This window comes from Panicum virgatum, chromosome 6K (assembly GCF_016808335.1).
Source record: "Panicum virgatum strain AP13 chromosome 6K, P.virgatum_v5, whole genome shotgun sequence".
NCBI lineage: Eukaryota > Viridiplantae > Streptophyta > Magnoliopsida > Poales > Poaceae > Panicum > Panicum virgatum.
The window spans coordinates 25,068,434-25,082,282 of record NC_053141.1 but is presented as its reverse complement, the minus strand read 5'-3'; the positions used below and the strand labels follow the sequence as shown (position 1 = coordinate 25,082,282).

The 13,849-nt window shown below is 47.0% G+C and overlaps 1 protein-coding gene across 6 annotated transcripts in view; it reads left to right on the top strand.

The window, feature by feature from the left end:
* LOC120712091 overlaps positions 1–13,633 on the top strand; it is a 35,157-nt gene extending 21,524 nt beyond the window's left edge. Inside the window, exons 3-9 of one of the 6 annotated variants that reach the window (XM_039997807.1) lie at positions 655–900; positions 983–1,063; positions 1,144–1,452; positions 1,772–1,853; positions 10,381–10,422; positions 10,738–12,592; positions 13,231–13,633. In XM_039997807.1, coding sequence (XP_039853741.1) covers positions 655–900; positions 983–1,063; positions 1,144–1,452; positions 1,772–1,853; positions 10,381–10,422; positions 10,738–11,862 — 1,885 coding nt within the window. In that variant the 3' untranslated portion in view covers positions 11,863–12,592; positions 13,231–13,633. Of the gene's footprint in view, positions 1–654; positions 901–982; positions 1,064–1,143; positions 1,453–1,771; positions 1,854–9,291; positions 9,442–10,380; positions 10,423–10,737; positions 12,593–13,230 lie in introns of all 6 variants that reach the window. The other 5 variants (XM_039997808.1, XM_039997804.1, XM_039997803.1 and 2 more) reach the window with 5 other exon arrangements.
* Positions 13,634–13,849: the final 216 nt, after the last annotated feature.

Below are 13,849 nucleotides of genomic sequence, written 5' to 3'. Positions count from 1 at the left end.
TAGATTACAGGGAATGAATGGATTGATTGATAGAGGTGCACAAGGGTGTACATATATATGCGGGATACCCTAGATGGTTTATAGAAACACCACCATCAGGGGGATCCTGCCGCCATCTACCAAACAAGGAGGGGGCATCGCCCCCAGTCAGGAAGGCTGGGCGCCGGCCACCCAAGGCCCAATGGGCCAGCTAGTCATAACCCTAATTGCCTTGCTAACACAAAATAACATTTACCATACCAAATTTGTTTCATTGAATCCACCATGAAATATATGTTGATAGTGCATATGTTGGATAGTATAGTTGCTATATTTTTCAATAGATTTGGTCAAATTTAGCCAAATTTGATATAGGACAAACCTACCAAATACGACATGTAAATAAAAATGGAGGGAGTATCCTGTTAAATATTTGAATTTGTTATATGAAAATAAAGAATTTAACATAATAAGACATTGATGAGTTCTATGACCATAACTAATCTTATCCCATCTCCGATTCTCCCACTTTCATACATAAGTCATGCTTTAAGAAGCTCTTGGTGGGAAAAAAAAACTCCTAGACAAAATGCCTATGTGAGTGATTATGTAATTGTAGTATCTTGGTGATGTCTCTTCTAGTCGTCCCTAAATCTGTTACATGCAATTCCTTAGGTGTTCAAGTGTAATAATCCAACTTGTGGACACTTCTACCACCCCGAATGTGTTGCAAAATTACTGGAGCCTGATGACTGATGGATCTTGTGAATTGGCAAAAAGGATTATGGCTGGGATGCCATTTCCGTGCCCTGTGCATTGGTGCTTTGAATGCGGAAGAATGGAGGATAGAACCCAAAGAGCAATGCAGTTTGCCGTTTGTAGACGTTGTCCAAAATCGTATCACAGAGAATGTTTGCCAAGGTATTGTAGAGCATCTAGATTGTTTGTATGTGTTTTGTTTGCATATTTGATTGTTCTCATGATATCTAATGTCATTTCTTAGGGAGATATCATTTGAAACAAAGGACAAGGATATCAAACAACGTGCTTGGAAGCTTTCTGGAATTGTTATGATTTACTGTCTGTAAGTTTATTATTGATTTGTTTCCTAGTGTTTCTCTGTGCTATCTGCTCAGAGCTATTAACTTCTGTTGAAATCTACAGAGACCATAAAATATGCAAGGCTACTGGAAATGCAGAAAGGGGACATATTAAGTTCCCGCACACTCCAAAAATTACCAATGTCGGAGATCTTTCTAAAAAGAAAGGCAAAATGGTTGGCAAATGGAAAAGGAGCATTGATCAGTGTTCAAAGAAATCCACAAAGGTCTTAAACAGGTTTCCGAGAGAAAAAATCGACCACACCCAAAACTCATTGGAGCATATGGTTATTGAACCTGAGTCCCCAATGAACTTGAAAGAGGACCTGCGTATTGAACAATCATCTGCTATGAGTCGCAAAATAAAGAGCAGGTGACTCGCCATCCTCATCTTTCGAGAAAGAAAAAAACTCACCATTCTCATCATCATGCTAATTATTTAATTCATTTCTGATAGAATACACAGATAATTTTTTGCTACAGAAGACACCAAAAGGTTTAGCTTGTTAGACTATTTGGTATACTAAGTATTTGCACATACTGCAAGCGACCTTTTCATTTCTTTTCTACTTTATTTTAGGCTTCTTTACCTTACTGACAATTAGTTGCAGAATGCTACAAAAGGCAACATGCTTCATAAAACCTCTAAACAAGGCACAAGTGATAGGGATTTTTGTGTTTCTTCATCCCAGGAAAACAAGTGGACGAAAGAAGGAAAGATCCTCAAGGACATCATGCAATATTGCTAAGAAGTGTGTTGATCATTCTGTTCAGGTACTTAAATTAGGCAGACAACCTTTAACAATCCCTGTATTTGTGACCAGCTCTTCATCTTATAGTATGCTTTATACATTCGGCGGAGTTAAGGCTTTATTATGCTTTAAAACAGTTCTTGAAACAGGCACTCAAAACTAGCAGAATAAACTATTGAGTCTGAAGTCTTTAATACTATGAGGAGTTTGTAGAAGAAGAGCATATGTACCCAAATTTAGACTTCTTTCACAGTTGATTACTTGTTTTGTTTTTCCTTATAAGCTAATCTGGTTGTTTCTATAATCTCGTAATTGAGCGCATCGAATTAATTTGGTACCCTTATCTATGTTGGTGATGTGGATTTAGTTTTTAAGTTCTATTTTGATGACATGGTAGTAGCGCCTACATCCTATTTTCTAAAATCCTAAGACTAGGCCACAACAAATATGCTACCACTGGGAGAGATTTTTTGGTAGATCAGTTATTATCGTAAGACGTAGAGGTAGAGAGGTAGCTGTCTGAATTTCAGTTGAGGTCAACAGACCATGAATTCCTTCCATGTCCCGAGTGTGTTGGAAGGCACATAAAAGTCATGTGGTAGTTGAATTTAACCAGTTGGCATGCTCTGCTGCTGCTCTAGGCACCCTTTTCATGGTTGGATTCATTGGTGTTCTTTCTAATTAGATCGTTTCTCTGAGGTGTGGTGGTCGACTGGTGTTTGAGACACTCAAATTTTAATGTTAGCCAGTCCGACACGACTGTGAGATCAAGCAAGTAGTTAATTCTCCCGGCAGATGTGGATGACACCCATATTTGGTAGTTTTCGGCATCAGGCCATTATTCTGCAAAGACTGATTATGAAGCTCTTTTTACTGGAACTGTCCAATTCAAACCTGGGAAGAGAATTTGGAAAAGTTGGGCACCTGGCAAGTGCAAATTCTTCATGTGGACGGTGGCGCACAAAAAATGTTGGACAGCTGATCGCCTTGCAAGAAAATGACTTCCGCACCCGACAATCTGTCCTCTCTGCGACCAGGTTGAGGAAATGCTGGACCACTTACTGATCTCCTGCATCTTCTCCCGGTAGATGTGGTTCAATTTGCTACAAGGTCTTGGATTGCAGGTGTAGGAGAGAATAATGGATGTATTTCTCCAAACCCTAAAAGGGTGGGATATATAGATTCTATACATGGGCCTCTAGATAGGCCTCTATACATGGGCTCACATATACACCAACACCCCCCCCACAGTCTGAACTACCGGCGCAGCGTTGTTCAAGACTGGACAATAAGAAAGCCAACACCCCCGCGCAGTCTGAACTACCGTCGCAGCGGTGTTCAAAACTGGACAAGAAGAAAGTACAAAGGGCAAATACCCCCCGCAGCCACAACTAGCCACATGCTACGTTGAGGCTGGAGCGAAACTCCGAGAAGGTCGAGGAGGGTAGTCCCTTGGTGAAGATGTCGGCAAACTGGGAGGTAGTCGGGACATGGAGTACCCGAACATCGTCTATGGCGACCCTGTCGCGCACGAAATGCAGGTCAATCTCCACATGCTTCGTCCGCTGATGCTGGACGGGGTTGGTGGAGAGGTACACGGCGCTGACGTTGTCGCAGTAGACGAGCGTGCTCTTGGCGAGCGGTCTGTGGAGCTAGATGCTAAGGACACTAGTCCAAGATGCTACTGCTGTCCTAGAAAAGTAGATGCTAACTGCTAGTCCTAACTGCTGTCCTAGATGCCAACTGAAAGGTAGTCAAGGTGCTGTCCTTGCTGTCCTCTAGGGGCAGCAAAGCACAACGTGCTGCAGCAAGAGCATCTCCTCTTGTGCAGCCCCACAAAGACCAAGTACACAGACTTATCCATCAGCGGCCAGCAATAGCGCGGCCCAGCACCCCCGCCCGCGCCTTGGATCTGCATGTCCCCGGCGGACAGTTCTGGACCGTCTCCCCCGGCGGCAACACTGGCGGCGGGCACCCCTGGCGCTCCCAGCAAGGCATCCTGGGCTCGGCTCCTTCTCCGCAGCAGGCCCACACCGCCTTCGCCCCGCTGCACGTCTCGCCTCCGACACAACACAACCCGTCACAAACTCCCTATTGGGATCAGGCCGGGTTGATCGCCGCCCTCTAGCAGATGTCGATGCAAGGCGGCTCTCCATGGGTAGTGGACTCAGGAGCTTCCTCCCACATGTCTTCATCAGATGGTATACTGCTCAAACGCCTTCCCACATCTATTTCTTCAGTTTTAGTAGGCAATGGTTCTAGTATCCCAGTAGCTTGTCACAGCCACTCCATTTTGTCCACCGAAACGTCAAACTTTGCTCTCAACAATGTCCTTGTCATCCCATCCATAGTTCAGAATTTACTTTCTGTTCGTCAATTCACCCGTGACAATCATTGCTCTATCGAGTTTGACGCTCTCGATTTTTCTGTCAAGGACCTTTCAACGGGGCGCGTGATGCTTCGCTGCAATAGCACTGGAGATCTCTACACCTTGCCACAGTCCAACACTAGCCCGTCTGCACTTTTGGCTGCCTCTTCCTCCCTGTGGCACCAACGTCTTGGACATCCAGCACCTGCAGCTCTAGATTCCTTGAATAAGAACAATTATATTTCATGTAATAAAGTAGGAGATTGTATTTGTCATGCCTGTCAACTCGGCAAGTTTACACGCCTACCTTTTAGTTCATCTACTAAAACTGCTGCACCTTTTGAGTTACTTAACTGTGATGTTTGGACCTCACCTATCAATAGCATCTCTGGCTTCTCATACTATCTTGTGATTTTGGACGGCTACTCACATTTTTGCTGGACCTTTCCTCTCCGATGCAAGTCTGAGGTCCACCAGCACATAGTTGAGTTTGTGGCCTATGCACACACCCAGTTCGGTCTTCCTGTGAAGTGTCTCCAGGCTGACAACGGCACGGAGTTCGTTAACAATGCCACCTCCACCTTCCTGGCGGCCCATGGCATTCTATTGCGTCTTTCATGCCCATACACCTCAGCACAGAACGGCAAGGCTGAGCGCATCCTTCGTACACTCAACAATTCTGTACGGACACTCCTTCATGCGTCCATGCCACCATCGTATTGGGCAGAAGCACTTGCGGCTGCCTGTTACCTGCTGAATAGGCGCCCCTCCTCATCTATTCACACTGAAGTACCCTACACATGCCTCTTTCGTGAGCAGCCAACTTATGATCACCTTCGGGTCTTTGGGTGCTTATGCTACCCTAACCAACAGGCCACGTCTGCACATAAGCTCGCTCCTCGCTCCACGGCGTGCGTATTTCTTGGGTACCCTTCCTCTCACAAAGGTTATCGCTGCCTTGACTTGTCCACTCGGCGCATAATCATCTCTCGACACGTCGTTTTCGACGAGTCTCGGTTTCCCTTTGCAGACGGCTCACCCGCTCCTGATTCTTCACTCCTTGATTTTCTGGTTGATGACACTGTGGATACTATGCCTTGCTCTACTAACCCTGCAGCTTCCCCACCACCGGCTGGGCCTTCTCTGGCGGCACCAGCGGCCGCTCCGTCCCCAGAGGACGTAGACCAGCTACCCCCTCCTCCACTGCATGCTGGACCAGGCGGGCGTGGTCCCGTGCCCCCGCCAGGTCCCGCAGCATCTACGTCTTCGGGCGGGCGTGGTCTCGTGCCCCCGCCAGGATTTCAGCAGGCGCGTCCAGCGGCTCCACGGGATGCCGCTGGCCTCGTCCCCGCCCTACCGCACGTCTATGTCGCCCACCAACGCCGACTTCTCCGCCGGTCCCTGTACCTGCTGTCGTCCCTGACTCCTCCCGGCCTGTCACTCGTACACAGTCCGGGGTGATTCCGTGTGTGCAGTACAGGGGCCTCAGCGCCACGACTCTGTCGCCCATTCCGGCTAACTACCGCAGTGGGCTGGCCGACCCAAACTGGCATGCGGCCATGGCCGATGAGTACATGGCCCTGATGGACAATGGCACCTGGCGACTAGTTCCACGTCCGCCTGGTACCAACGTCGTATCGGGCAAGTGGATCTTCAAGCACAAGTACCACTCCGATGGCACTCTCGCTCGCCATAAGGCACGCTGGGTCGTCCACGGCTTCTCCCAACAGCACGGCATCGACTACGACGAGACGTTCAGCCCGATTGTCAAACCGCCGACAATCCGGCTGTCCTGAGCATCACTGCTTCCCGCTCGTGGCCTATTCGCCAGCTGGACGTGAAGAACGTGTTTCTTCACGGACATCTTGAGGAGACTGTCTACTGCCAGCAGCCACCTAGCTTCGTCGATCCTGCCGCCCCTGACCATGTTTGTCTTTTACAGCGCTCACTCTATGGTCTCAAGCAGGCTCCGCGGGCGTGGTACCAGCGTTTCGCCACGTACATCCGGCAGCTTCGGTTCACTCCGTCGGCCTCCGACGTCTCCCTCTTTTTGTACAAAGAGGGTGGATGTCTTGCCTACCTGCTGCTGTACGTCGACGACATCATCCTCACTGCCTCCTCGCCGGCCCTCCTTCAGCGCATCATCGATCGGCTCCACTCCGAGTTCGCCATGACAGATCTTGGGGATCTCCATCACTTCCTCAACATCTCCGTCGAGCGCTCCTCCGACGGGCTGTTCCTGTCCCAGCGACAGTACGCAGTCGAGCTTCTTCAGCGGGCTGGCATGTCCAAGTGTCACTCTACGGCGACCCCTGTTGACACTCGGACCAAGCTCTCTGCGACCGATGGTGCTCCCGTTGCTGATCCTTCCGAGTACAGGAGCATCGCCGGCGCTCTTCAGTACCTCACGCTGACTCGTCCTGACTTGGCGTATGCAGTACAGCAGGTGTGCCTATTCATGAATGATCCTTGTGAGCCTCACCTAGCATTGGTCAAGAGGATCCTTCGCTACGTGAAGGGCATACTCTCCTCCGGTCTTCACCTTGGCGTCGGCCCTGTCCAGTCCCTCACCGCATACTCGGATGCGTATTGGGCTGGCTGCCCCGACTCTCGACGCGCCACCTCCGGCTTCTGCGTCTACCTCGGCGACAATCTCATCTCTTGGTCTTCCAAGAGACAGACCACCGTCTCTCCGCTCCAGTGCAGAGGCGGAGTACCGGGCTGTGGCTCATGTCGTCGCCGAGTGTTGTTGGCTGCGGCAGCTTCTTTAGGAGCTTCACATCTCGATTGCTTCGGCGACAGTTGTCTATTGTGACAACGTCAGTGTTGTCTATATGGCAGCCAACCCAGTTCATCATCGCCGCACGAAGCATATTGAGATTGACATTCACTTCGTACGCGAGAAGGTGGCTTTGGGACAAGTTTGGGTCCTACATGTCCCCTCCTCTCACCAGTTCGCGGACATCATGACCAAAGGCTTACCTGTACAGTTGTTCACTGAGTTTAGGTTCAGTTTTTGCGTCCGAGACTCTCCCGCTGCGACTGCGGGCGGGTGTTAGATATATATGTATAGCCGGCTGTACATTGCCTTGTATAGGTGATTGATAACCTTCCTAGTTTAGGAGATTGTATCCTTGTACACCAAGCCTCTTGGCTATATATATGAAAGGTCAACACCCCCCCATTGGGTGTGTGGTGTTTCCCATTCTATCTCTCTACAGCGCTGCCCTCTGTTATCTGGAGGAAAACATTCAGCACATCCTAACTTCCTATGTTTTTGCTAGGCAATTTTGGTTTGCCATTTTGCAGCCCCTAAACCTGGCTCGACTGACGCCCACAAGGAGTGTTGTCTTTTCTGACTGGTGGAATGCTATGAACCCCAGTTCATTTGGGGATAGGAAGGATAACCATTGCCAGGAAGATAGCCGGGCAAAGTCGGCGTGGAGGGAGACTAGAGTAGTTGGGAGATTTGGATTGTTTGTTCTTTCTTCATTGCTTGATTAAAAGAGATACAATCCCATCCTTATATAGATGGGCTGACTTGACTCTTAAGAAACTCTGACTTAACCCTTAAGAAACCAATCTCTAAATTTAAGAAAATAACAAACCAATCTAATCTAATCTTTCCTAATATCTGAGATTTGTTACTGTTCACGGCGTGAACAGTACTTCCTACCCATGACATCTCCCTCCTTCAAAGACAGCTCGCCCTCGAGCTGTGGTGGTCAGGTGGAGGCCACGGCTCCAGCCCTTCATAGCCCCATGGCAGATATACGTGGGTGCTGGAAGGATAGCCATCTAGAAGCTGCTTCTCTGCTCCCAAAATGCTTCCGCAGCAAGGAACTGCAGGACCCGACGGCGTATGAACAACGTAGGCTTCACCATGAATGTAGTCCCCAGGAAGAACGGCAGGAATGTAGTCCCCAGGAAGAACGGCAGGAATCACCGCCGTGCGGTTGAGCACCGGATGATCCAGCAATGTATTTGATAGCTTCTCCTTGCATAGAAGCTGCAGCTGCTGCGTTCCTCGGCGGTAGTCGATGCCGGGCTCGAAGTAGTCAAAGAAGGGCCCGAGGTAGTCGGAGGAGGTGGCGCTTGGAGCGCCAAGCACTGGAGCGGCGGCAGGATGTCGTGCTGCTGGAATTGATGGGGCGTCGATGAAGGCGCCACTGTGGTTGATGCTGGTCCCGGCGGTGCTGTCAGGAGCGGGGCTGGCAACGCCAGGCGCTGCAGCGCCGGAAGGATGCCCTGGTGTTGATGGCAAGGGGTCAGGGGTGCTGGCGCTGGGGGAGGGTCGAAGCGAAGATGCAGCAGCTCGGTGAAGTGGCGCCATGGTGGCGTGCCCTCGTCGCGCTGGACCTGGATGTACCATAGATGGGCGCCTGCTTCCAAGTTGGAGGAGGCCATCCAGACCTTCTCCTCTTCCATGATGCGCTGCTGAAGGAAGTAGGACTCGCAGCGGTTGATGAACGCTAGCGGATCCGATTTGCCATCATACTTGGGGAAGTCGATCTGCTGGAATCGTGGTGGTCGGTCGCTGTGGTGTTCGCCGGAGGTCGACCGGCGGGGACCGGAGGAGGCGGCCACAGGGAGCTCCTGCCTGAGCCTCTTGACCTTGGCCTGCAGGGACTCGACAGATGCGGATAGCGTCCGGAGGAGGGCCACGAGGTCCGCGGCGGTTGGCTCGGCCATCGGGGATGTAGCCAATGATGATGGCGACGAAGTGGCGGCGGTGGCGGCATGGTGGGGTTGAGCGGCGGGGTGGTGGAGGAACGCCTGGATGCTGATACCAGATGTTATGAACCTTAGTTCATTTGGGGATAGGGAGGATAACCATTGCAAGGAAGATGGCCGGGCAAAGTCGGCGTGGAGGGAGACTAGAGTAGTTGGGAGATTTGGATTGTTTGTTCTTTCTTCATTGCTTGATTAAAAGAGATACAATCCCATCCTTATATAGATGGGCTGACTTGACTCTTAAGAAACCCTGACTTAACCCTTAAGAAACCAATCTCTAAATTTAAGGAAATAACAAACCAATCTAATCTAATCTTTCCTAATATCTGAGATCTGTTACTGTTCACGGCGTGAACAGTACTTCCTACCCATGACATGGAAAAAGGCTGAGAGGAAACTTCGGAAACAACACAGGAAGGGGTTTAACTCTTTGTGCATCCTTGGAGCCTGGATCCTATGGAAGCATAGGAATGCTTGTGTTTTCGAAGGGGTGTCTCCAAACCTGCAGGTAGCGGTACAAGCCTTTAAAGAGGAATCTCACCTTTGGCAACTCTCGGGGGCTAAGAGGCTTACTGCTCTAAGACTCGAGATGGGGGTGGTGCAGGCCTAATATCTGGGGGTGTTTGTGGTCTGGTCCTAAAAATGTGTGTGGCTTTGTAATAGTCTTTTCTAGACCTGAACGCTCCACACTATGGTCCAAGGTGTGGAATGTATTTTGTAATGGCACCACACTTTCTCTCTTAGTACAAAGATATGCAGCTCTCCTGCGTGTTCGAAAAAAAAAAACAGCTACATCTGTAGATAGTGGAAGCTATAGCTGGAGATTTAAAACCTTTACATGCTTGGTGTAACGCCACTGCCTTGGGCCTACACTTCTCATGCTGCCACCATTTCAAGTGACTTTCTTTTTTTTGCTGCACATTCCTTATATGCGCTCTGCCTTGAGCTATCCTAGCCTCACCCACGTTATCATACCCACAATGATGGAATGGTAGCCCTCAACATCGACCAATAGTTGTGGTCAGATTCAGTAGGGGAGCATGGTGTTCGTCTCTTTGATGAATAGCCTCAACAATGCAAATTCTTTTGTTCTTGGTCTAGCTTGTTGACCCTTGTTCAGATTAGTTGATTACAAGGAAACTCAAATTTGTTACCTTGAGTCACACCATAGGATTTGTATATTTTAGCAAACATGCAATTAAAAAATCTTAGTGGCATTATGCGCTTTCTCTTACATAAGAGGGGTGTTTTTTTTTACCTTCTGTAGTTTATGGCTTTGCTAGTGTACAAGACTGTTTTCAAACAACAAAAGTTATTATCTAGGAAAAGAGAAATGTAACCCTTGAATCACAAAATGCTTATGATACTTGTGAATTATGGTCCTTTAAGCATCAGTAGTAATTCTCTGAAGATTTTTTTGGCTCATTTATGCACTTCTCTGTTGTAGATTGCTGACAAGCTTCATTCGCAAATGCAACCCGGAGATATGGTATGTTTTTTTTTAATTATTGGAGTATGAATTGTTTAGGTCCTTGGCTCATGCTCTACTCATAAATCATTGTAACCTGGAATGTACAGTTATGTTGTTAGGAATGGATGTTTATGATCTTTGGATCATGCCATGTCTTATCAAACTAGATCCTAATGAATTTGAGGGAGTTGAAAAGATATGCAATACCCTTCATGTCATTAAGCCATAGTTAATAGATATAAGAGTAAATGCTGGGCATGGGCCAACCCTATAGTACCTGGCCCTACCAGGCCAACTTCACATTGTATGAAAATGATATGATATCTGTGATAGCAGGACTACTTGATGGATGATTCCCATGTGGACAAGGATGCTGAATTGGACAATGAGATCTGCAGAACTCCAGAGGATAAAGATGGCGATGGGAAAGAAAAATCATCAGAGCATTCAGTAGAAGCAGAAGATGCTACCAACAAAGACACTTCCCATGAAAATAATGAGCGAAATGATGTGTTAGGCCAGATCAATGTGGATATACACGCTGAAGTAGATCAAAGTAAATTTAAATCAAGAGCAGAGAGAAGCATGGAGTTGAGAGAAAATGCAGATGGACATGACTCAATATCGGGACAAGAGATCTCAATTGGAGAAAATCAAATGTGTCAAGGGATGTGTGAACAAGAATCAAGATCAGGTAAAGGGAAGATTACCAGGAATAAAAGTGCTAAATCTGGTTTGGGCAACGGTGTAACACCAAATCATGTTGATGACAATCCTCGTGAAAAGCTGCTGCATGTTCCACATGTTGATAAGATGACTAATACAAATGGACTACATCCTCAGCCAGAATATGGTTGTGGCAAAGACCAAGAAGTTAATGGGGGCCATGCTTTTCAGGAGCCAAATAGTTCTCGGTGCAATGTTAATCCAGAAGCTATGGGCATACATACTTTAGGTGACAAGTCAAGAAAGAGAAGGGAGCTAGAGAAAAAATCAGCTGATGATAACAGCACAGACTTGGATAAGAAGAAAAGATGCAGTCACATTCAAGATGGAAAAAAAGCACATTGTGATGATAGTAGTCGTCAATGTCATTCACTTCATAAAGTACTGGATTATGAGGATCGCAAGTTTGGAAATAGTGGGCGTGGTTCTCGGTGCTATGATGAGAACGGTGCAGCTGAGATTTCTGAATACAAATCCAGACAGAGTACAGGACCAAGTAGTTCTCAGTGCAATGTTGATCCTGAAACTATGGGCATGCATACTTCAGGTGACAAGTCAAGAAAGAGAAAGAACCTGAAGAAAAAGGCAGCTTATTGTATCAATACAGATTTGGATAAGAAGAAAAGATGCAATCACATAGAAGATCTAAAAGTAGCACATGGTGCAGCTGAGGTTTCTGAATACAAATCCAGGCAGTGTACAGGATCAACTGGAAGAGAAAATGTGGCTTGAAGTAGAAGAGAAAATTCATCTAACTCACCCATGGGTAGAAATTTTCAGGAGAAACCAAGGAACCATTTATCAAACAGGCAGAGGAGCTACCGTGATAGGGATGCAACTAACCGACACAGGTATGAACAATATCATGATGCTAGCTATCTCAGCAGTGGCGATTATGGCCCGAGGAGTCATGTTCCCTTGTGCCCTGTATCTGCTCCCACTGATTTTGATGCTAGGTACGATCCCCATTCATACCCAAGAGGACCAGAACATGATATTACTGGATGGGACAGGCCCCAGTTATACCCAGGAAGAGCTGGATATTTCACTGGTGGATGGCAGAGTCCTCCTTATTGTCCAGCAAGACCAGAGAGAGCATATTATTCAAGGAATGTGAACAGCTTTCCCATTGATGGATATGATGAACATGGCAATTTCATGCACGGTGCATACCGTGCAATGGGATTTACTCCTGCTGCTATGAACCCCCCCTTTCAGGTCAGCAACAACGGCACATATCAACCTCGCACAGATGTTGACATGGAAGGATGTGGAGAAGCATATTGTGGCAATAATAGAGAGTATGGAGCTAGATCAACTTATACATTTTGCTCGGGGCCTCTGCGTTCAGCTGCAGGGTCGGTTATGGACAGGTATGCTCCTAACCTTGAGCAAACAAACCATCGAGCAAGAGGCTGACTACATCATGTCCTGCCTCATATTCAGTGGTGGCACTTGACAGGTAACTTTATGCCCTCCTAATTACCTGCCCTATTCAGACAATGAAAAGCCTGTAGGAACCTAGTCTGAGTTGAAGAGGTAGATTGATAAGTTAAGTAACTTTCGTAAGCTTCTGCTGTGAGGTGTTTGATGTGATCTAAGTTTGGAGCTCTGTATGCACCAGATCCAAAAAAAAAACATAGTGTCGATGTTTTCAACAGGTATCCCTTGGAAATGGGGTAGTTGAAGAGAGGCTTTGCTTGGCACGGCATGTTTGGAGAGGCTTGATACCTTAAGTAACTGTCGTAAGCCTCTGATTTGAGTTGTATGATGTGATCTAAGTTTGGAGCTTTGTATGCACCAGAACCAACAAAAAGCATTGTGTCGATGTACTCTTTTCAACAAGTATCCCTTGGAAATGGGGTACTTGAGGAGAGGCTTTGCTAGGCGTGGCATGTATGGAGAGGCTTTGCTTGGCGTGGCATTCTTGTTTCTGTCATGTTGGTTGGCTCATTGCTGTTGCATCTGCTATTCATTTTTACAGTCTGTGCTCACTTTTTTCCCCTTATTTTGTGATGGTTGCGAGGATTGTGCTAGGCCATTTGGTTAAGCCAAAATGAAGTTGTCTTCCAACGAAATTGTCCTAACTCGTATTTGCAGGTACTCTTCAGGGCGACATATTGGGCAAGGTTTTGGTCGCAGCTATCTGAAGCGGAAGCGTTGCAGCAAGTAAAGAACAGTTGTCAGCATTTGGAAGGGGTGATAATGGAGCTCTACAACAAATGGGGTTGGAATTTCAGAAACAGAATTCGGCAGTAGTATTTCAGTCTTAGCTGTATCAGTTTGGATAGTTTTGTGAGCTCTTGCTCCAGCAGCCTGTGTGCTGTGGTTGTGATGTGTAACGACCCAAGTTTAATTATCATGATAAGCATTGCATGATGAGCATCCTTGTTTAGCTTTGAGTAGCATCCTTGTTTAGCTTTGAGAAAAATTTTGTGCTTTATTTGAATGCATTTGAATTTAATTTTGAATTGTTATACATTTGAAACTCATGCTTTGTGAAGCAACTTGCATTTTTATTATATGACTTATGTTGGGAGTTATTTTTATAAATTTCTATTTTGAAAATCTAGAATTAAGGTGATTTTTCCCGGGATTTAGGAAGCCATCTTGAAGCCAAACAACTCAGCTAAAAACCCAAAAATAGCATTCCGTGAAGAATTTTTATTTTAAATCTACAATAGCTTTTCTACCAATTCCAAGCAAAATGGGTTGATCT